Source organism: Hemiscyllium ocellatum, chromosome 50, assembly GCF_020745735.1.
Source record: "Hemiscyllium ocellatum isolate sHemOce1 chromosome 50, sHemOce1.pat.X.cur, whole genome shotgun sequence".
In the NCBI taxonomy this organism is placed as follows: domain Eukaryota; kingdom Metazoa; phylum Chordata; class Chondrichthyes; order Orectolobiformes; family Hemiscylliidae; genus Hemiscyllium; species Hemiscyllium ocellatum.
Window position 1 is genome coordinate 11,112,397 of NC_083450.1, and position 21,423 is coordinate 11,133,819.

Below are 21,423 nucleotides of genomic sequence, written 5' to 3' on the forward strand. Positions count from 1 at the left end.
TGATTATTTCTGCCCTCCTGAGTTTCAGTTCACAGAATTGTCACGGTTAAGAAGACGACCATTGGCTCATCTTGTTTGTATCAGTTTTTGTTCATTCTGACATGATGCCTATCTTCTGACTTTTTCCCCACAACAGGGAAAACAGTTACTTGATTCCCTCTTAAATGCAACAGTCAAAACGACCTGCATGGTTCCAGGCAGCTTAGGTCTGACCCTAGGCACTGTGCAAAAAATATTTATTGCATCATAATTCGATCCTTTGCAGAAGATTTTGTAACTGTATGCTTTGGTTCTTAATGCTTTCCAAATAGTTACTTTTCTCACTACTCTTTCGACATTAATCACATATTTGCTCAAATCTCGCCTCAGCTTTCATCTTCTGTAGAACTAGTATCATTCATAGTTGTAACTCACGCAGTTTATTTGTAAATTACTTAAACTCTTCGGTCAGATTCAGACCATTTCCCTTCCCAGGCTCCAAGGGCTCCAAGGGCAATTCCACAATGCCACCATTGGCTCAGCAAAACAATGCCATTGTGTTATCAAATTTAATTGGCAATAGACTGGTCAAAACATTTTCAAATTTATTTTTCAGTTACCTGTGACCAGAGCATATCAACTTAGAAGTTTTGGGCTCCAAGCTTAAATCCTCTATTTGTACATGACTTCCCTAATCTTTTCAGTGTTTTTTAAATCAAGTAGTTGCTATGACCTATATGACTGTTGTTATTCAACTCCTTGTATTTCTCAGTCTTTTCTTCTCTCAAGCGATTCTCTCTCTTTCTACTCTTCTTTCGTTCTATGTCTTAATGATACCTATCTTAATGATACAAACCTTCACAAACCTTGCGAATTCCTATCACTCTCTTTCTCAGCTTCTCCCTCCATCTGTACGATTCTCCATTGCTTTGACATTATGTCATTTTTTACTCTCTGACTTCCTCCTTCACCTTGCCTTTTCTATCATCTTCTCTGTCAATCTCTATTTCATTCTTCCTTTCATTATCTCACTCTCACAGTATCTCTCTCTATATATCTGTCTCGCCATTAATCTAATGTTCTGATGATGCTTATCATTATATCCTTCTCTCCGGCTGCACTTTTCTGCCTGATAAAAGTGGAGTGAGAATAGATAAAGTATGGCTTTAAAATAATTTAGAACAAGCAAAGTGCATAATGCATAGAGTAATAAAGGTTTTATAATTGGTTAGGTAAGTTAAAACTAAGATAGAGGGATTATAACACATATGTGAAGAGGAAGAATGAAAAGCGATATGATAAAACATGAAAAGGTGCATGTACTAGATGTATCTAGGTGTGAAAGTGAAGCATGTTACGCCCTGTGCTAACTCTGGGTGTGTTTGGCCACTTCATGTTTGTGTTTAGATGCGCAATACGTTTGGATTAAAATCAACATCATTTCCTCGATGGAGCTCGATAATGAAACAGCAAAGAACATCGCTAAGGAAAAGGTGAGATATGACTCTGAACTGACACTAATCACAGGAGACCACAGATCATTCCTCTGAATTTCTCCAACCACCGATTAGTGGTCCCCAATCAGCCAGTTCCCAGTTCTGCCCTCAGGAGGACCAGTTCCACCACTGAACACGCCAAATGGGCTCTTTCTTTAAACACCATAATTTCCCTTCCCATGTGTTTGAAAATGCCCTCCTGACACATATCATCCACGTCCCGCACCTGCGTCCTCAAACCTCACCCCTCCGACCGCAACAAGGATAGAATACCCGTCCGCACATTCCACCTCACCAACCTCCATATAAACTGCATTGTCCGTCGACATTCCCACCACCTACAAAAGGATGCCATCACTAGGGATAGATTCCCCTCTCCACCCTTATCTGCTTTCTGCAAAGACCATTCCCTCCATGACTATCTCGTCAGGTCCATACCGCCTAACAACCCACTTTCTCCCTCACCTCGAGCCAAGGCCCCAAAGGAGCCTTCCACATCCATAACCGTTTCACCTGCTCATCCACATTTATTGTATCCTTTGCTCCCAATGTGGTCTCCTTTACATCGGGGAGATTGGACGCTTTCCCACAGAGGGCGTTCGGGAACATCTCCTGGACACTCGCACCAATCAACCCCACTGCCCCATGGTCAAACATTTCAACTCCCCCTCCCACTCTGCTGAGGCCGTGCAGGTCCTAGGCCTCCTCCACCTCCACTCCCTCACCAATGACACCTGGAGGGAGAACGCCTCATCTTCCACCTCGGAACTCTTCAAACCTAGGGCATCAATGTGGACTTCTCCAGTTTCCTCATTTCCCCCTCCCCTACTCTTACCCCAGTTCCAGCCTTCCAGTTCAGTATCATCCTCATGACCTGTCCTATCTGTCAATCTTCCTTCCCACCTATCCGCTCCAACCTCCTCTCTGACTATCACCTTTATCCTCACCTCCTTCCAGCTATTGCGCTCATAGCTACCTTCTCCCAAGGCCCAACCCCTCCCATTTATTTTTGCACGCTGGTGGCTCCAAGCATCATTCCTGATGAAGGGCGTTTGCCCAAAACGTCGATTTTCCTGCTCTTCGGATGCTGCCTGACCTGCTATGTTTTTCCAGCACCACTCTGATCTTGTCTCTGGTTCCCAGTCAGTGTTAACCCTATTGCAGTTCTTATTTCCCTACCGCTTATGGTGTAGTCTGCTGGCCAGCAAAATCAGTGAGCAAAGGGGGAGAAACCTTGCAGGGACTGAACAGTTTTGAGGCCATCCAGCGTGCAGGCTCCACATTAATTGATTTGTTTTTCCTGTTCTTGTATAGACGGTTAAAGGTGGCTGAATGTCCCCATCACTGTGCTGTGGAACAGTCTCAAGCTTTATGCAATGGTGTCTGCTTCTTTCTTGTAATAGATTCAATCGGAACTGAATCAGCTCCCGTGCTCTTCTGCAAAGGACTCAATGAATATTCTCCTCCTCCATTTTCTGTACAACAGGTTCTCTCAGCTGAACGGACTCATCGTCTTTGTTGTCTCCTTTCCTTTTCTAAAAAAAATCTACTTTAAAAATGTATTTAAAGTTTAGTAACTTTCCCCATAGTCTTTACCCCGTATGTTTCTCACGGTGATTTTCGTTACTTGCGAATTCTGCCTCTGGCCAACATCTTTCTCTGCCTCTCCTGTCCTGTCTCTTTCTTCTCTGCTGATATGTCTGTCTGTACACAATGTCCATCTTTCTACTTGTCTCTTTCTTCACTTTCATACTTTGAGAAACAATAAAACAGGAACAGAAGTGTTTGAGGATTCATTAGTTTGGTGAACAGGCAAGCATTTCTGTGGTGGTAGATGTGACTGCAGGACGGTGTGTTACTTCTCTGCTGTCAGGTCATAGAGAGGCTGGAGTACATTTTTCTGGGGCCGTGTTCACAGCCAGAGTCATGATCCACACCGGTAATACTGACTTGCATAAAAAGAGAATATGTGGTCCTGCACTCTGAGTTGAGTGCACTTGGTTAAAAAAAGCAAATAGATCCTTAAATGTAACGAACTCTGGATTGTTCCTAGTGCAATGTACGAGTGAGTCGTGAAATAGGAGAATAAGACAGATGAATGCATGGCGGGAATGATGTTGCAGGAGGGACACTGGCTTTGACGAAGATGATTCCTGGGGCAGTCCAGGCAGATTGCAACTGAAAAGATCTAGGATTGACTTCTTGCAAGGTATTTAACTAGTGTTGTTGATTGGGCATTAAACTGACTTGGCATCCGTGGAAATCAAGGGAAACAAGCAGAGGAAAATTTCAAGGTGAGAAAAATATTTAGCTGGCACAAGAACATAGAATAGCAAGTTCATAGATGCAGTCTCAGAGAAAGAAATTAAATCTAATATCTGTGATGTGGAAGTTTAACCACTCTGTTATTAAGGCCAAGCAGCCAGAAAAGCTCCCTACTCCTCGTGATCTGTTAAAGTGTGAGTAACAGGGAACTCCTAATGGCCATTATTTAAAGAAAAGTAACGAGTTATTTCCCTAACTCTAATAATAAACGCTAAACAAAACGCTTCACAAAATCCAAGCCCCCTTTTCTCAACTGCTTCCTATCTGTCCCCAACTCAATAACAATGCTGCTCCAAAACGACAATTTTTAAACATTATACTGACTTAATCTCAAGTTCACACAGTCTCTGCCTTCTCCCCTGTCTTCTGTCTTTTGATCTCTCCGCGTCTATTTCTTTCTTTTTACTGCACATATGTTTTGCATGAAAGGATTTCGTTGATACAGAGCGTCATCTAATTTCCTTGAGTATAAGATGGGGAATTCACTGTCCAGCTGTATGGCTTGTCAATGGCAATCGTTCTTTTCAAAATGCCCTTTTTTTTTTATACCCACCAACATTATACGTCTCAGTCTGATGTTGTCAAAGGAGTAAATTCAAACTAGATTGGGTTTTCGTATCCTATATACAATTTACGTTAATTGGTTAAATTCGAAATGTTGTCAAAACAGCAATCAAAACTCAGGTACTAATTTAACAGCCAATTGCTGCATGTACCTATTTAAGAACATCCCGTCTTCCAGCATTTCCATTCAAAATTCAGAAAACTCTCTGTAACTACAAATCAGTTTCGTGCCAAAGGTGGACTGTATGCCTCTTAGTTTACATCAAAATTCAGAAAACTCTCTGTAACTACAAATCAGCTTCGTGCCAAAGGTGGACTGTATGCCTCGTTTGTAGCTTACCTCTCCTATATTTCTGTGCAGTTGTGACACAGCACTCATCCTGTCCTCCGTTTATGGTCTAGATACGAACGATGGTCAGTGGTCAAGGAGGCTCCAATATCGAATTCGAAGTGAAAGAGGCTCACTGCTCAGCTGACAATTTGGAAACATGAAGGCGATATGAGTGTTCATGAGCACCAGATACCCTTAATACAATTGTTGTTCATCTCAAATCCTGTTGCATAATGGTTTGCACTTCCCTTCACAATTTCCAACTCAAAGTAACTGTTGGAGGAGAGTTAATCTCCAATTATAAATGTATCGACGTTATAATGTTATTAATCGTCCTTCATACATCATTTTCTATGTATGTTTTATGCATGTGTTTTATTTTAAAATCAACATATAAATAATGACCTCTTGTTTGCTAAAACTGGATAGAAACAACAATTCCAGCCTTTTTCATGATGAGGTGTTCTAAAACTTTAGAAGGGAACTTAGAATCATAGAGATGTATAGCACAGAAGCAGACCTTCACTCCAACCGGAACATGCCGACCAGATAGCCTAAAGTAATGTAGTCCCATTTGCCAACTCTTGGCCCAAATCTGTCTAAACTCTACATATTCAAATACACATCCAGATGCATTTTAAATGCTGTAATTATACCAGCCTCCGCCACTTCTTCCAGCAGCTCATTCCAAAAAATTGCCCCTTACGTCCTTTTTAAGTCTTTCCCCTCTCACACTAAACATATGCCTTCTGGTTCTGGACACCTCCACCCCAGGGAAAAGACTTTCTTTATTTGACCTATCTATGCCCCTTATGATTTTATAAACCTCCATAAGATCATACCTCAGCCTCCAATATTATAGGAAAAATAGCCACAACCTATTTAGCCTATCCATATAGCTCACATCGTCCAACCCTGACAATGTCCTTGTAAATCTTTCAGGAATCCTTTCAAGTTTTAACATTATCTTCCCAATAGGAGGGAGAACATAATTGAAGCAGTATTCCAAAAGTAGACTAACCACCGTACAACCACAACAAGACCTCCCAATGCCTATACTCGATGCTCGGACCAAAAAAGGAAAACACACTAACTACCTTCTTCACTATCCGATCTACCTGTGACTCGACTTTTAAGGAACGATGAACCTGCACTCCAAAGTCGCTTTGTTCACCACACTATCCAGGATCTTACCATTAATTGCGTAACTCTTGTCTGATGCACCTTTCCAAGATGCAACACCTCACATTTATATAAATTTCATGACAGAATTTCAGTTCCCTGGGGTCAGGAAGCTGTCATCACAAATAACGAGGGCATATCATCATTGAACGAGTGTTTCTATAAAATTGGGCTTTTAGTTGAAGATGGCATTTACAGAAATAAAAAATTTACTCAAAACAATACGATTCATTTGGTAGAGTAGTAGATACAAGAAAATAATGACCGACAATTGCAAATAAATTGAATTACAACAAAATCCTGAGTCCAAAGTTGGAAACATTCCATTCGATCTCACCGTCATGCCACATTCCTTTACATTGATACTGGCCAATCAAGGTTTCCTCTGCCATCCAGTATCCCCTAATGTTGAGGCTGTTCAAGTACTTGCTCTTGCTCGCTTATAAAATATCAATTCTTGGACATTCAACTCCGTCACTGCAACAGTTTGAAATTTGTCAGTGAGTGTCTGTAGATCTGAGTGAATCTCTGTGCCTGTGTCTCTGTGCAGTGGGCAAGCCGCAGTGTTGGGGCTGAATCCATTTATTTTTTATTGTACCCCCTCTCCCCTTTCTATCTGTATGTCCCTCTTGGGTTTACAGTGGTACAATGGTTATGTTGATGTGTGTCTCCAAAACGTGTGTCTCTATGCATTTGTATCTAAATGTCCATCTCTGGCAACAATAGAAATCACTAGAGGGAGGTTGAACTGAAATTTAAAAAAAAGTGATGATTCAAAGTGTCAGAGTCTCTGTCCCTCTTCCTCTCCCTCTTCTCTTTAAATTGATACAATGCCATCATCTGGCGGCCTCCCCACTCCACTACAGCCGCGGCAGACTTCATTTTGAAGAAAACATCAGTCTGTGATACTCTCAGGCTGTATAGTTGTTTCGATCATTAAGCAATATAATTGGAGAAACAGCACAATTTTGTCCGCCCGATTTTCCCACTGACATATGAGATGAATGAGATGAACAAACCCAGTGCTGGTCTCATGCACTCCAGTTTTGAATACTTTTCCCACTAAGAACCTGAGAGCGTAGATGATAATACCTACAGAATTGCAGAGTGTGCAATCAAATTTACCATGTCTCCTAAAAAATAGTTAACTGGAAGGCGTCTGCATTCTGTTGCAATGGAAATCCTCTATTTAATAACAATGTTGTTGGGGAGAATACTGTGATACAGGCTATTAGACGAGAAGAGGTTGAGGTTCATAAAGTAAGATGTTCGCAATTCTGGAAAGTGTGAGAAAAAAATGTCCCCTAGGCCGGACAGGATTATTGTAGGATTCCCTGCAAACTAGAGAGGAGATTGCAGAACCTTTGGCGGAGTTTTTTTGTCATCATTGTTAACAGGAATAATCATCTGAAAAGGAATAATTTGATTAGGGATAGTCAACACGGTTTGTGAAGGGTAGGTCATACCTCATAAACCCCATTTTTTTTTTGAGAATTTGACCAAACAAGAGGATGAAGGTAAATTGGTTGATGTGGTGTATATTGATTTCATTAAAGTGTTGAAAAGGTTGCCCATGGTAGGCTATAGCAGAGAATACAGATGCGTGAGATTGAGGGTAATTTATTGGTTTGGATCAGAATTTGGTGAGCTGAAAGAAAACAGAGGTTAAGGGTTGATGGGAAATGTTCATCGTGGAATTCAGTTACTAGTGGTCTACCTCAAAGATTTGTTTGTTGCCGTTTGTTATCTTAATAAATGACCTAGATGCGGGTGTAGAAGGATAGGTTAGTAAATTTGCAGATGACACGAAGTTCGATGGGTTGTGGACAGTACTGAAAGATGTTGCAGGTTACAGAGGGACATTGATAAGTTGTAGAGCTAGGCTGAGAAGTGGCAAATGGGTGATAATATGGAAAAGTTTGAGGTGCTTCACTTTGGGAGGAGCAACAGGAATAAACAGAACTGGGCTAATGGTAAAACTCTTGGTAGTGTGATGAGCAGAGAGATTTCTGTGTCCACGTGCATAGATACCTGAAAGTTGCCACGCAGGTTGACAGGGTTGTTAAGAAGGCAGAGCGGGACTGGAAGGTGGTAAATGGTGTTTAATATGGAAAACTGTGAGGTGATTCACTTTTGAAGGAGAAACAGGAATGCAGATTACTGAACTAATGTTAAGATTCTTGTTAGATTAAATGAGCAGAGACATCTCGGTGTCGAGGTATTTAGATCCTTGAAAGTTGCCACCCAGGTTAATAGGGTTGTTAAGGAGACATACAGTGTGTTAGCTTTTATTGGAAGAGGGATTGAGTTTCGGAATCATAAGGTCATGCCGCAGTTGTAAAAAAAACTCTCGTGCAGCCACATTTGGAGTATTGCGTATATTACTGGTCATTACATTACAGGAAGGATATGGAAGTTTTGGAAAGGGTTCAGAGGAGATTGACTAGGATATTGCCTGGTATTGAGGGAAGATCTTACTAGGAAAGGCCAAGTGACTGGAGGCTGTTTTCGTTAGATAGAAGAAGGTTGAGAGGTGACTTAATTGAAACATATAAGATAATCAGAGGGTTAGATAGGGTGGACAGTGAGAACCCTATTTCTTGGCTGGCGATGGCTAGCACGAGGAAATACTGCTGTAAATTGGGCGGTGATAGATATTGGAGGTTGTTTCTTTACTCAGTGTAGTAGGGGCGTGGAATGCACTGCCTGCAACAGTCGCAGACCCCGAAATTCAAGGGCATTTAGAACAAAGAATAAAGAAAATTTACAGCCGAGGAACAGGACCGTCTGCCCTGCAAGACTGAGCTGATTAAAATCCATTGTGTAAAGCTATTGACCAACTCCTAAGCATTTGTATCCCTCTGCTTCCCAGCTACTCGTGCATCTGTCCAGTCGCATCTCAAATGAATTTACTGTCTGCCTCTACTAGCTGTGCTGGCAAGGCATTCCAGGCACCCAACACCCTAAGTGTAAAGGACTTGCTGCGTATATCCCCCTTAAACATTTCACCTCTCACCTTGAAAGCATGACCTCTTGGTATTGAATCCTTCACTCTGGTTCAAAGATTATCTCTGCCCATCAACTTTTCCCAAGACTCTTACATTTACTGTATAATTCGCTTTAGAATTAGACTTCCCAAAATGCATAACATTTGCCTGGATTGATCCCCATGTGCCACTTCTCCGCCCAGTTCTCCATCTACCTATATCCTCCTGTATTCTTTAATAGTCGCCATTGCGTTTTGCTACTCCAGTAATCTTCGTGTCATCTGCAAACTTGCTGGTCATACCAACAATGCCCTCTTCCAGATCATTTATGTATATCTCAAACAACTGTGGACCCAGCACTGATCCCTGTGGAACACCACTGGTCACCTTTCTCCATTTCAAGAAACTCTCTTCAACAACTATCTCTTTCTCCTGTTGCTCAACCAGTTCTTTATCCATCTAGCTAGTACATCCTGCACACCATGTGACTTCACTCTCTCCATTAGTTTACCATGGGGAACCTTGTCAACCGCCTTACTAAAGTCCATAAATATGACATCTACAGTCCTTCGTTCAGATATCGACTCGGTCACTTCCTCAAATAACTCTAACTTCGTAAGGCACGATCTTCCCTCACAAAACCATGTTACCTATCACTGATAAGCCATTTTTTCCCCCAAGTATAAATAGATTTTATTCCTCAGTACGTTCTGCAGCAAGTTTCCCACCACCCACATCAGGCTCATTGGTCTGTAGTTACCCTAAATATCCCTACTACCCTTCTTGTACACAGAGAGAACATGAACATCTCTCCAGTTCTCCAACAGCTCACCTGTGTTTAAGCTTGCTCCAAGATACCTGTCAGCTATTTCCTCTCTCTCCTGCCTCTGCAACCAGGGATAGATCACATCCTGTCCTGGGCATTTTTCCAACTTAATAACCTTTAGCATAATCAACACGTTGTCTCTACATATGTCAACGTGATCCAGAGTAACCAAGCTTCTATCTCTAATCTCAACATTCGTCATGTCCCTCTTCTCCGTGAACACTGATGCAAAGTAGTCATTCAGAATCTCATCCGTTTTCTCAGGTTCGATGCACAGCCTGCCTTCCTTTACCTCTAGTGGACTAATCCTTTCTCTCGTTACCCACTTGCTTCATATATAAGAATACAAGACTTTGGAATTCTCCTTAATCCTGCTCGCTAAAGCTATTTCATGACCCCTTTTAGCCCGCTTGATTCCTCGTTTAATATTGGACCTACTCTCCCGATATTCCTCCAGGGCCCGTTCTGTTCTTAATTGCCTGGAACTTATCTACGCTTCCCTTTTCCTCCTGGCTAATTTTACGATTTCTCATATCATCCACGGTTCCCGAATCTTGCCTTTCCTATCCTTTCCTTTCAACGGGACATGCCTATACTGAACTAGCTTTAACCTACCTTTGAAAGCCTCCCCCATATCAAATGTGGACTTGCCTTCAAATAGCTGTTTCCAATGCACATTTCCCAGCTCTTGCCTAATTTTGATATAATTGTCCTTTGCCCAGTTTAGTACTCTTCCCTTAGACCACTCTCACCATTATTTACAATATTCTGAAACTTACAGAATTGTGGTCACTGTTCCAAATAAATCTCCCACTGCAACGTCTACCGCCTGGCCTGGCTCATTCCCCAACACCACACCCAGTATGGCCCCTTCCGTCGGACTATTGATATACTGCTCTAGAAAACTCTCCTGGACGTTTCTTACAAATTATACCCCACCCAGATCTCTGACACTAAGCCTATCTCAGTCAGTGTTGGGAAAATTCAAATCTCCCATCACCACTACCCTGTTGCCTCTCCATCTGTCCATAATTATTTGTTCTTCTATCTCATGCTCATTGTTGGGAGTCTTGTAATATAGCTCCAACAATGTAACTACACCATTCTTCTATCTCAGCTCCACCCACAATGCCTCAGTGCTCAAGCCCTTCATCGTGTCTTCCTTTAGCACAGCCATGATATCTTCCCTGTCCAGCAATGCAACTCCTCCATCCCTTTTTCTTCCCTCCCTGTCCTGTCTAAAGCGTCTATATCCTGGAACATTGAGTTGAAATCATGCCCTTCTTTCAACGAAGTCTCTGTAATTGCAATAACGTCGCACCCCCAAGCACCAATCCAAACTCTAAGTTCATCTGCCTTACCCGCTATACATCTTGCATTAAAATATATGCACTTCAGGCCAACTGTTCTTTTTGTGTTGAATTGTTCTCTGTCTGCTCTTCCCCTTATTAATGTTAACTTCAAGATTCTTACAGTCTCCAGTTTCCACCTCTCTGTCTACTTGTCTTCTCTTCTGGTTCCCTGCCCCCATTAGTTTGAAACCTCCCCAACAGCAGTAGCAAAACTTCTCCCAGGACATTAGTTCCAGTCTGGTTCAGGTGTAGACCATCCAAATTGTAATTCTCCTACCTTCCCCAATGTCCAACAAATCTGAACCCTCCCTCCTTCACTATCGCTCAAGCCACCTATTCATTTTGTCTATTTTTTAAATTCTACGCTGGCTAGCACATGGCACCTTTGAGGTCCTCCTTTTTTTAACTTCTCTCCTAGGTCCCTGAATTCTGCTTTCAGGACTTCATCTTGTTTTTTTACTTATATCGTTGGTGCCTATATGCACCAACACAACTGGCTGTTTATCCTCCTGTTTTTGAATACACTGCAGCCGATCTGTGACATCTCTGACCCGAGCACCTGGGAAGCAACATACCATCCGGGAATCCAGTTTTGAACCACATAAGTGCCTATCTACTCGCCTTACAATAGAATCCCCTTGACTATGACCCTACCAGTCGATTTCCTGCCCCTCTGAACAGCAGTGCCCGCCACGGTGTTATGATCTTGGCAACTACTGTCTTCCCCAACAGTATCCATCACAGTATACAGAAGAACCTCAATTATCCAAATACCAATTATCCGAAAATTGGATTACCCGCGAACCTGTTAGAAACATTGCATCAAAGACACATTTCCAACACCGATCGCGTCTTTTGTTGACAATGATCAAATAGGCAGCATCTCCAGATGACTAAGCTCTCTGTCCCCTCACTTTCCTTGGAGTTCTACACTGGGGTGTACCCTAAACACCCCCCTTCCCCAGGTATTCTCTCCAACCTTGTCCTGTATAGGGCAAAGGTGGAACCTGCCAAATCATGGCAGTAAAAAGTTGTGTGTGTGGCTGCGGCTGCGTGTGTGTGTGTGTGCACGCTGTTTGAAGACTTACCCCACAAAAGGCAGCAGCAGTCTTGTTTTTCTGTACAGTCCAGCTGTCCGGGGGGGGGGCGAGGTGGAAGTGTACATGGTTGGGGGTGGGCGGGGGGCAGTGTTGGATGGGGTTGAGTGAGCGGGGTTGGGGGTGTGAAGTGGTGTTGCTTGGGGTTGGCGGCGATGATGCACGGGGTTCGGGTTGGGGAAGAGTTGCGCGGGGTTGGGTGTGGAGGGGTGTTGTTTGGGGGTGGTTGGGTGGGTGGGCGGGGTCGGGGGCAGTGTTGCATGGGTTTCGAGGTGGGGGTGCGGTGTTGCAAGGTTGGGGCGGGGTTGGGGGCGGAGCCTCGCACGATGCATGCTGCTTCAATCTCCTAAACAGGGATCGGATTTTAAAAATTCCTAGCCCCAGAGCAAAGACATTTAATTGATTAACCAAATAATCGATTAACCAAATGAAATAGTGCCTGTCCATCACGTTTGCATAATCGAGGTTCCTGTGTACTTGTTTTGGAGGGAGATGACTGCAGGGGACACCTGCCCTTTCATTCTAATTTTTTTCTGCCTTTTGGTCACACATACACTGGCTCCCTCAGCAATTCTAACATGCTGTGTGACCAGTTCATTTAACGTGCTATCCACAACCTTCTCAGCATTGCAGATTTTCCACAGTGAGTCAATCCACAGCTCCAGAGCCATCATACAGTCAAACAAGAGCTGCAACTGAACACACTTCTTGCTAGTGTAAGAGTCAGGAACGTCAGCCATGTCCCTGAGCTCGCATAGGAAGCAGAAGGCACATGCCACGGGTCTGAGATCCCCTGCCATTGTAAGCCTTCGCTTTATATTAACTAAATAAAACCAAACAGTGCACTTAAATATATGACATAAAAGAAAAAGAAAAAAAAAATAAAAGCGTTACCTTACACAGTCTTTTTCTTCTGGTTAGAGGAATCTAAATGAGCATTGGATAAACGTATGGATGGACATGGGGAATAGTGTAGGATACATAGGTTTCAGATGCTTTTTACAGGCCAATGCAACATCGAAGGCTGAAGGGCCTGTACTGTGCTTTAATGATCTCTATCCTATGTTTTTTTTCTCTTTTTCCTTTCTCCCGCCTTATCTTTTATATTTCTTTCACTCTTTTCACCTTTCTTTCTTTTCTCTCTCTTTTATTATCAATATCTCAGTCTTTTTCTCTTTTTTTCTCTGACTTTTTATTTCTCTTTTTCGGTCTGTTTCTTTGTCAATGTCTTAACCTCTCTCTCTTTCGTTGTCTGGCTCTCTCTGTCCATCTGTCTAGCCCTGCTTCTCTGCCTTCCTTTCTCTTATTCGCCCTCTCTTTGGCAGTTTCCTGTCCAGTCCACACTTCCACTGCCAAGGAGGTTTTCTCCCTTAGGGGGAGCAGGATTCTGATTGGATATTACAAAATTGCAACATGAAAGTACTGAGTGTAACAGAGTTTGCTGCATTCCGCCACGTCATCTACTTTGCCATCTGAATTGCGTGAATTATATTTAAAACTGACAGTGGAATATAATGTGATTCGTGTTTGCAGGAAGAATGGAAAAAGCAGAATGTTTCTGTTTAAAATGGTGAGGAATTCTGCAACACTATTGTCCGGGGGTTCGGTTGACATTGCACAGGTATATCAGAAAGTTAACATAATGGTAGTGACAACAATAGGAGGTCAAATGATACATTGATCGTTCTTTCCTGAAGATTGTGTTGAGAACGTGAGCATAAAACAGCAGGGTGTAAGGTTATAGACAGCAAAATAATGAAGAGGACCTGGAGTTTTAAATGTATGATAATACATAGTGGGAAGTGAATTACAATCTGAAATATAATGAAGAGATTTGGGAAATGTACACACAGACTCACAGTTGAGGGATTCACTTGGTTTACAAATAGAATTACAGATACTGGTGGGTGAGTTATCGACAGGCAACTAATTGAGGGGTTTAGGATGGTTCGTGTACAGGGTCATAGATACATGGGAGTCAGGCAAAGACTGAAATTAAATTGAGGGGGTTTAGGGTGTTTTATATTGAGAATAACAGATAGCCACGAGTGAGTTACAGACTGGAATCTAATTGAGGAATTTCTGGTGGTTTATACATAGAAGAACAGATAACCAGGAACGTGTTATAGATAGAAACGTTTGGGGGGTTTGGGTTAGTTTATAAAGGGAATAACAAATATCCAGGAGTGAGCCACAAACTGGAGTATAATTGGAGATTTCAGAGTGGTTTATATAGAAAGTCACAAATACATGGGAGTGAGTTACACACTGGAATCTAATCGAGAGGTTTCAGGGTACCAAATATTACAGAAGAGCAAATACCCAGCAGTGAGTAACAAATCGCAATCTGATTAGGGGTTTGACGTGGTTTATATGCAGAGTGCCAGATAAATGGAAGTCAATTGCTGATTGGAATCTAATCGAGGGGCTCGGCGTGTTTATAAAGAAGAATAAAAAATACTCAAAAGTGAGGCATAGCTAATAATCTATTTGAGGTGATAGGGTGTTTTGCAAATGGAACTGCAGAAGCTGGAGAATGAGGTACAGACTGGAATCTAACTGAGGAATGTGGGCAACTTCAATTCAAAGCAACCGGGGCGGGAGGGGGGTGGAAACAGGCGAGAATGTACCGACCATGGACCAACTCAAGAATGAGCTGAGCCACACAGGATTCAATACTGCATGTGGAAATTTCCATGTGTTATGAAAGATGGGAGAGAAACAAACAGACACTCACACAATGAGTCACAGTCAGGAAGGGAAAGAAGGACACTCAGATTTCGAAATGGCATCAGATCAGGACAGTCTTAATTTAAACATTGAGATAGCTTGCAAAGGAATTTGGAAAGAGGACAAATCACAGGAAGTTAACCTGCTGATTCAAACAACATTTTAGAACAAATGATGTGTTCCCAGATTTTACCAGAGATTGAAGTGGGAAAGTGAATAAAACGCATATGATTATTGTTACTCTGCACTGAAAATTTCTATTTGAGCTGTGATCAGTTTCCCTTTGCTGAAAACAATTCAAAACCTTGTATAAACCTTTACATGTTGAAGTCATAAACTACGCTACTTTCGTGACTCCCCGCTTGACCATTTTGAAATTGCCCCCTCTCTTTTCCCAATTCACTGAAGATTTTATAATGTTTATTTGTTGATGCATTGTTTTCCTTTATTCGTGAACAACACAAAAGTTGAACTCCCAGCAGTTCAGACTGGTAGTTGGTTTAATAAAAAATTGAGATTTTGCATAGCCACTCAGGATTCAAACTCTGTGGCCGACACTGAACAAAGCTGCACATTTGCAATTGAGTGGCTGAGCTGTTTCAGGTTTTTTCTGTAGATTTCAGTCTCTCAGATAATTGGAGTTGGGAAAGTAAGAACGATATTGTTGCAATGTGACATATTCTCAGGCGTCCACAGTATATTACTTCTGGACTTTGCATTTTAAAAACCCTCAAAAAAGCTGTCTAGATTTCCTATCTCTGCAAAGAGAATTATTTTTCTCTATAATGCAATAATAATCCTCTCCCTTGCTGCCTGAATTCCAGACCCAAATGAATCAGTAAGATATGTTAGCTTTGTTCTTGGCAGCCATTTCATGCTAGTACAACACTGACATTGTCGCTATAAATAAAGGAAAAACGAGAGACTGGCAGCATTAATGCAGTTTGAAAATATTGAACACTGGTCCAATACGAACATGAAAGATTTTCAGACCCTACACACTCTGACACAGAGGACTGGGCAGATAATTGGAGACAATTGCTGACGTTTTGTCTCAGAATATTCCTGCTGCCAGTGCGTGACTCCCAGATGTAATTCTTTCTGTCTACCTTCTTTTTTTTATATTTCCAACAAATGTGTGTGTGTTTCTGACTGTGAGTGAGAGAGAATAGGTGCGTCTGCATGTCTGTGTGCGTATGTGTGTGTTTCTCTATGTTTCTGAGTGTGAGCGAGCATTTCTGTGTGAGAAAGAGAGACTGTGTGCATGTACATCTAAGACTCTCTCTCTCTCTCTCTCTCTCTCTCTCTCTCTCTCTCCCCCCATTTCCCCATTGATTGAAGATATTAGTATCCTGTTATCCTGACACTATCATTCTGGATACTATCCTGCCTAACTCACACTGTCTCATTTATCTTCAATCCTGTGTAAGTACAATCACACGCACAAACACACAAAGTTGCATCCTACAGCTTTGTTTATTTGCAGATGTATTTCTGAGGTCGTTCTCAGAGCATAGTTGCTGGCATTGTCTGTCCCAGATATAACTTTCACTGTCTGTCTTCTATTTCTGTACATCTATAAAATAAAATAAAAACGTCTTTATTTTTGCGTTTATGCACATAGAACGCAGAACATGAACCATTACAGTGCAGTACAGGCTCTTCAGCCTGTGATGTTGCGCCGACGTGTGGAACCAATCTGAGGTCTATCTGCCCTACAACATTTCATTTTCGTCCATATGTTTATTCAAAGACCACTTAAATGTCCTTAAATTTGGCTTGTCTACTATTGTTGCAGCAAGTGCATTCCTACCTCTACGCCTGTCTTAGTAAAAAAAAATCTTTGACGTCTGTCCTATATCTATCATCCCTCAATTTATTTACCCTCGTGCTAGCCATTACTCTCCTATCTAACCCTCTGATTGTCTTCTAAATCTCAGTGAAGTTACCTCTCAACCACCTCCTGTCTAGTGAAAACACCCTTTCCTCATAAGACCTTCTCTCCATACCAGTCGACATCCTAATAAATCTCCTCTGAAAACGTTCCAAAGCTTCCGCATCTTTCCTATAATGCGGTGACTAGAACTGCATGCAATACTCCAAGTGCAGCTGCAGCAGAGTTTCATACAGCAGCAATATTACCAAATGGTTCTGAAACTCAATCCTTCTACCAATAATAGCTGACATATCTGACACGTCGTATGCCTTCTTAACAACCTTATTAATCTGGGTGGCAACTTTCTGGGATATATGTACATGAACACTGAGATCTCTCTGCTCTCCTGCAATACCAAGAATCTTACTATTAGCCCAGTACACTTTACTGCTGTTATTCCATCCAAAATGTATCACTTCACACTTTTATGAATGAAGCACCATTTGCCAATTTCTCAGTCCAGCTCTGCAGCTAATCTATGTTCCTCTATAACTGCAACATCCTTCCTCACTAGCCACAACTCCACTGGCCTGAGTGTCATCCACAAATTTACTAACTCATCTACGCCCTCATCTTGGTCATGTCTAAACATGACAAACAACAATGTCCCTAAAACAGATCCTTGTGGTACACCCCTAGTAACTGAACTCCAGGATGAACATTTCCCATCAACCACCACCCTCTGTCTTCTTTTAGCTAGACAGTTTCTGATCCAAACGACTAAATCACCCTCAATCCTTTACCTCCGTATTTTGTGCAATAGCCTACCCTGGGAACTTATCAAATCACTTATTGAAATCCACATTGACCACATCATCTGCTTTACCCTCATCCACTTGCTTGGTCACCTTCTCAAAGAACTCAATAAGGTTAGTGAGGCACGACCAAACCTTCACAAAACCATGTTGACAACCCCTAATCAACTAGATAATCATAAATACTATCTCTTATAACTGTTTGCAACACTTTACCCACAACCAAAGTAAGGCTCACTTGTCTATAATTACCAGGATTGTCTCTACTCCCCTTCTTCAACAAGGGGGCAAAATTTGCTATCCTACAGCCTGTTGGCACTATTCCTGCAGAAAATGACTACATGAAGATCAAAGGCAAAGGCTCTACAATCTCTGTGTGGGTGTGTGTGTCTGTGTGTGAGAGCAGATCTGTTTGAGCAAGTGGCTTGGTCTGTGTGGGTGTCAATCTAATTGAACAATTTGAGTGTCAATGATTCCAAGGTGGAATCCCTAACTCTCGCTCTCTTTCTCTCGCACTTTCTCTCTCTCTCTGTGTCTCATACACATACACACACATGTGCACACAATCTCACACGTGAGCTGATGTACACACACTACCACACATACATGCACAAACACACAAATATTCACACAGAAATGCCAATACACTCACAAACGCTGACACACACTCTCAACAACGTCCTTCCTATAGTAGGGAGACCAGATTGCACACAGTATTGAAAACGCAGCCTTGTAGATGGTGCTCGAAAGTTCATCCACTTTACCAACACCTTCCACCCTGACCTCAAATTTACCTGGACCATCTCCGACTCCTCCCTCCCCTTCCTAGACCTTTCCATTTTTATCTCGGAGGACCGGAACAACACGGACATTTACTACCAACCAACCGACTCCCACATCTACCTAGACTACACCTCCTCCCACCCTGACCCCTGTAAAAACGCCATCCCATACTCCCAATTCCTTCGTTTCCGTCGCATCTGCTCCCAGGCGGACCAGTTCCAATACTGTACAACCCAAATGGCCTCCTTCTTGAATGATCGCAATTTCCCCCCAGACGTGATCGACAATGCCCTCCACCGCATCTCCCCCACTTCCCGCTCCTCCGCCTTGAGCCCCGCACCTCCAATCGCCACCAGGATAGAACCCCACTGGTCCTCACCTACCAATCCACCAACCTCCACGTACATCGTATCATCCGTCATATCCACCTCTAAACGGACCCCACCACCAGAGATATATTACCTGCCCCTCCCATATCACCACTCCGAAAAGACCACTCCCTCCGTGACTCCCTCGTCAGGTGCCTAACCCCCACCAACCCAACCTCCACTCATGGCACCATCCCCTGCAACAGCAAGAAATGCAAAACTTGTGCCCACACCTCCCCCCTTACTTCTCTCCACGGCCCCAAGAGATTCTTCCATATCTGCCACAAATTCACCTGCACCTCCACACACATGATTTACTGCATCCGCTGCACCCGATGCGGCCTCCTCTATATTGAGGAGACAGGCCGCCTGCTTGCGAAACGTTTCAATGAACACCTCTGGGACACCCGGACCAACCAACCCAACCACCCCGTGTCTCAACACTTCAACTCTCCCTCCCACTTCGCCAAGAACATGCAGGTCCTTGGACTCCTCCATCGCCAGACCATAGCAACACAACGGCTGGAGGAAGACCACCTCACCTTCCGCTTAGGAACCCTGCAACCACAAGGAATGAACCTAGATTTCTCCAGTTTCCTCATTTCCCCTCCCCCCCACCTTGTCTCAGTCGAATCCCTCGAACTCAGCACCGCCCTCCTAACCTGCAATCTTCTTCCTGACCTCTCCGCCCCAACCCCCACTCCGGCCTATCACCCTCACCTTGACCTCCTTCCACCTATCGCATTTCCAACGCCCCTCCCCCAAGTCCCTCCTCTCTACCTTTTATCTTAGCCTGTTGGACACACTTTCCTCATTCCTGTCAGAGCATATGTTCGTCTCTGTGTGTGTGAGAGTGTGTCTGTATGTTTCAGCATGTGAGTCTGAGAGACAGTGTACTTCAGAAAGACAGTGAGTGTGAGGATGTGTGACAGAGGGACAATGTGCAACGGTGGGAGTGTGGTGTGTGAGAGAGAAAGACAAAGAGAGAGAGAAAGAGAGCAGGAGGGCTTATCAGAGAGTATGAATGTGACTGAGAGGGACAGTGTGCGTCACAGAGAGAGAAATAGAGACTTTGTGTATGTGTGTTTGTGTGTGTGTGCGAGAGAGAGAGAGAGAGAGAGAAAGAGAGAGCAAAAGGGAATTGCACTTCAGAAAGAGGGCATGAGTGAGTATTTGTGCTCCATCTTTGTTGTGTTGTCAGAGCTACTCATCTGAGGAAGTTGCTGCATCTTGACACAGTCTATTTCCTTTCCCCCAGGCTAAAGTTCTCTCTTTTTCTTGGAGTCTGTCAAAAAAAAATGCAGACATTCCCACAATGTACAAGAGCTAGGAATAGGCTGAAGGAGATTTGAATTTCCAGATGGCATCAGATCAGGACAGGCTTAGATTGAAATATGCTGTGGAAAACAGCGACTGATAAGTATGTTGTGAGGAGGAGATCAGGGGTTTTCAAGTGAAAAGACAAAACATTCTGCTGCATTCAACAGTTTGAAGAGAAAATTGTGCGTGAGCAGATTTTACCAGGGATTATAGGATAATAGCGAGGAAAATACATCAGATTATTGCAACTCAACACTGAAAAATTACAATTGAAATGAGATCAAAACAGCTTTAAGCATCTGCTACTGACCCTTTAGGCTCGTGGACATCTTTTTTTTCTCTCACGATTCCAATTGGAGACCTTTTCTAATCCACATGAATGAACTCTACCTTGACAATTCCATTTGCACTGTCTCCCATCAATACTCATCTAATCTATATTGGAGAGGTTAACCAGTGTTCCCAGCAAGCACTCCCAGGGTTGAGGAAACATTAGGCTTCTTACAATCTAGAGCTTACATTAAACTGTAAGCAGCACTTTCTCTTCTAAGTTTCTGTCCTCCTTGTTCCTAAATATACGTCGAATTGTACACCTTCGATGGCCGTGCTGTAAAAGGCCAGTTACCTGGCATTGATCCTTTCTGTACCAGTCATACTGCATTTGCTTTACATGCAAAGGTGGCCTAGTTCAGTATCAAGAGGAACTCGCAATTGCCGATGTCACAGTGAACACTGGATACCGAAGTATGGACTCTGTCAACTGCATTCAAAGCTAGAGTATGAAATGTCTGTTTTGGACGTTGTCTGCTGTTTCACAAGTTTTGCGAACCAAAACCAGAAATCCTTAATCATGATTTGCAGCAATTCACATTTTCGAGTTTTTCAATACAGGGCATATTTGCCGTTTATTCGGTCAGCAACAGGAATGAAAAGATTTACTTCCTCAGATGAACTGCTTGACTCACACTCTCCTATCGTCGCTCTGAAATCTAAGCCATGTTGGAACAGAAAATGAGGAAATACTAGACTTTCTTACGAATTACTTCGTATCAATTTTATTTCCTTCATGTCAGCAACGTCTAAACAGGGAGGAATAGGAAACAGAGGCACATGCAGCTCCGGTGAAACACCTCTTTGATTCAGTCATCAACAAGAGGTGTTAAAACAACTCAGGTGAAAGAGAGAAAGAGAGAGAGAGAACAAAGAACGAAAAACATTATCACGTTTTTTCACCTCGAACAAAGAAACATATATATACAAAGCAGGAATCAGCAGCAGCCCTTCGCTGGAAAGCCCACTGAAGATGTTTCCTCGGAGATTGACGATACGTCTGGAAATGAACATTCCAGCTCAGTGAGCAAACCTACATCTAGATAAATAGGCGAGAGAGCG

General features: G+C 42.8%; 1 protein-coding gene across 1 annotated transcript in view; it reads left to right on the forward strand.

Moving 5' to 3' along the window:
* Positions 1–4,943, forward strand: part of LOC132805590 (serine-rich adhesin for platelets-like) — a 110,782-nt gene extending 105,839 nt beyond the window's left edge. The window contains exons 32-33 of the mRNA XM_060820724.1: positions 1,387–1,472; positions 4,767–4,943. Coding sequence (XP_060676707.1) covers positions 1,387–1,472; positions 4,767–4,856 — 176 coding nt within the window. The 3' untranslated portion in view covers positions 4,857–4,943. The remainder of the gene's footprint in view (positions 1–1,386; positions 1,473–4,766) is intronic.
* Positions 4,944–21,423: the final 16,480 nt, after the last annotated feature.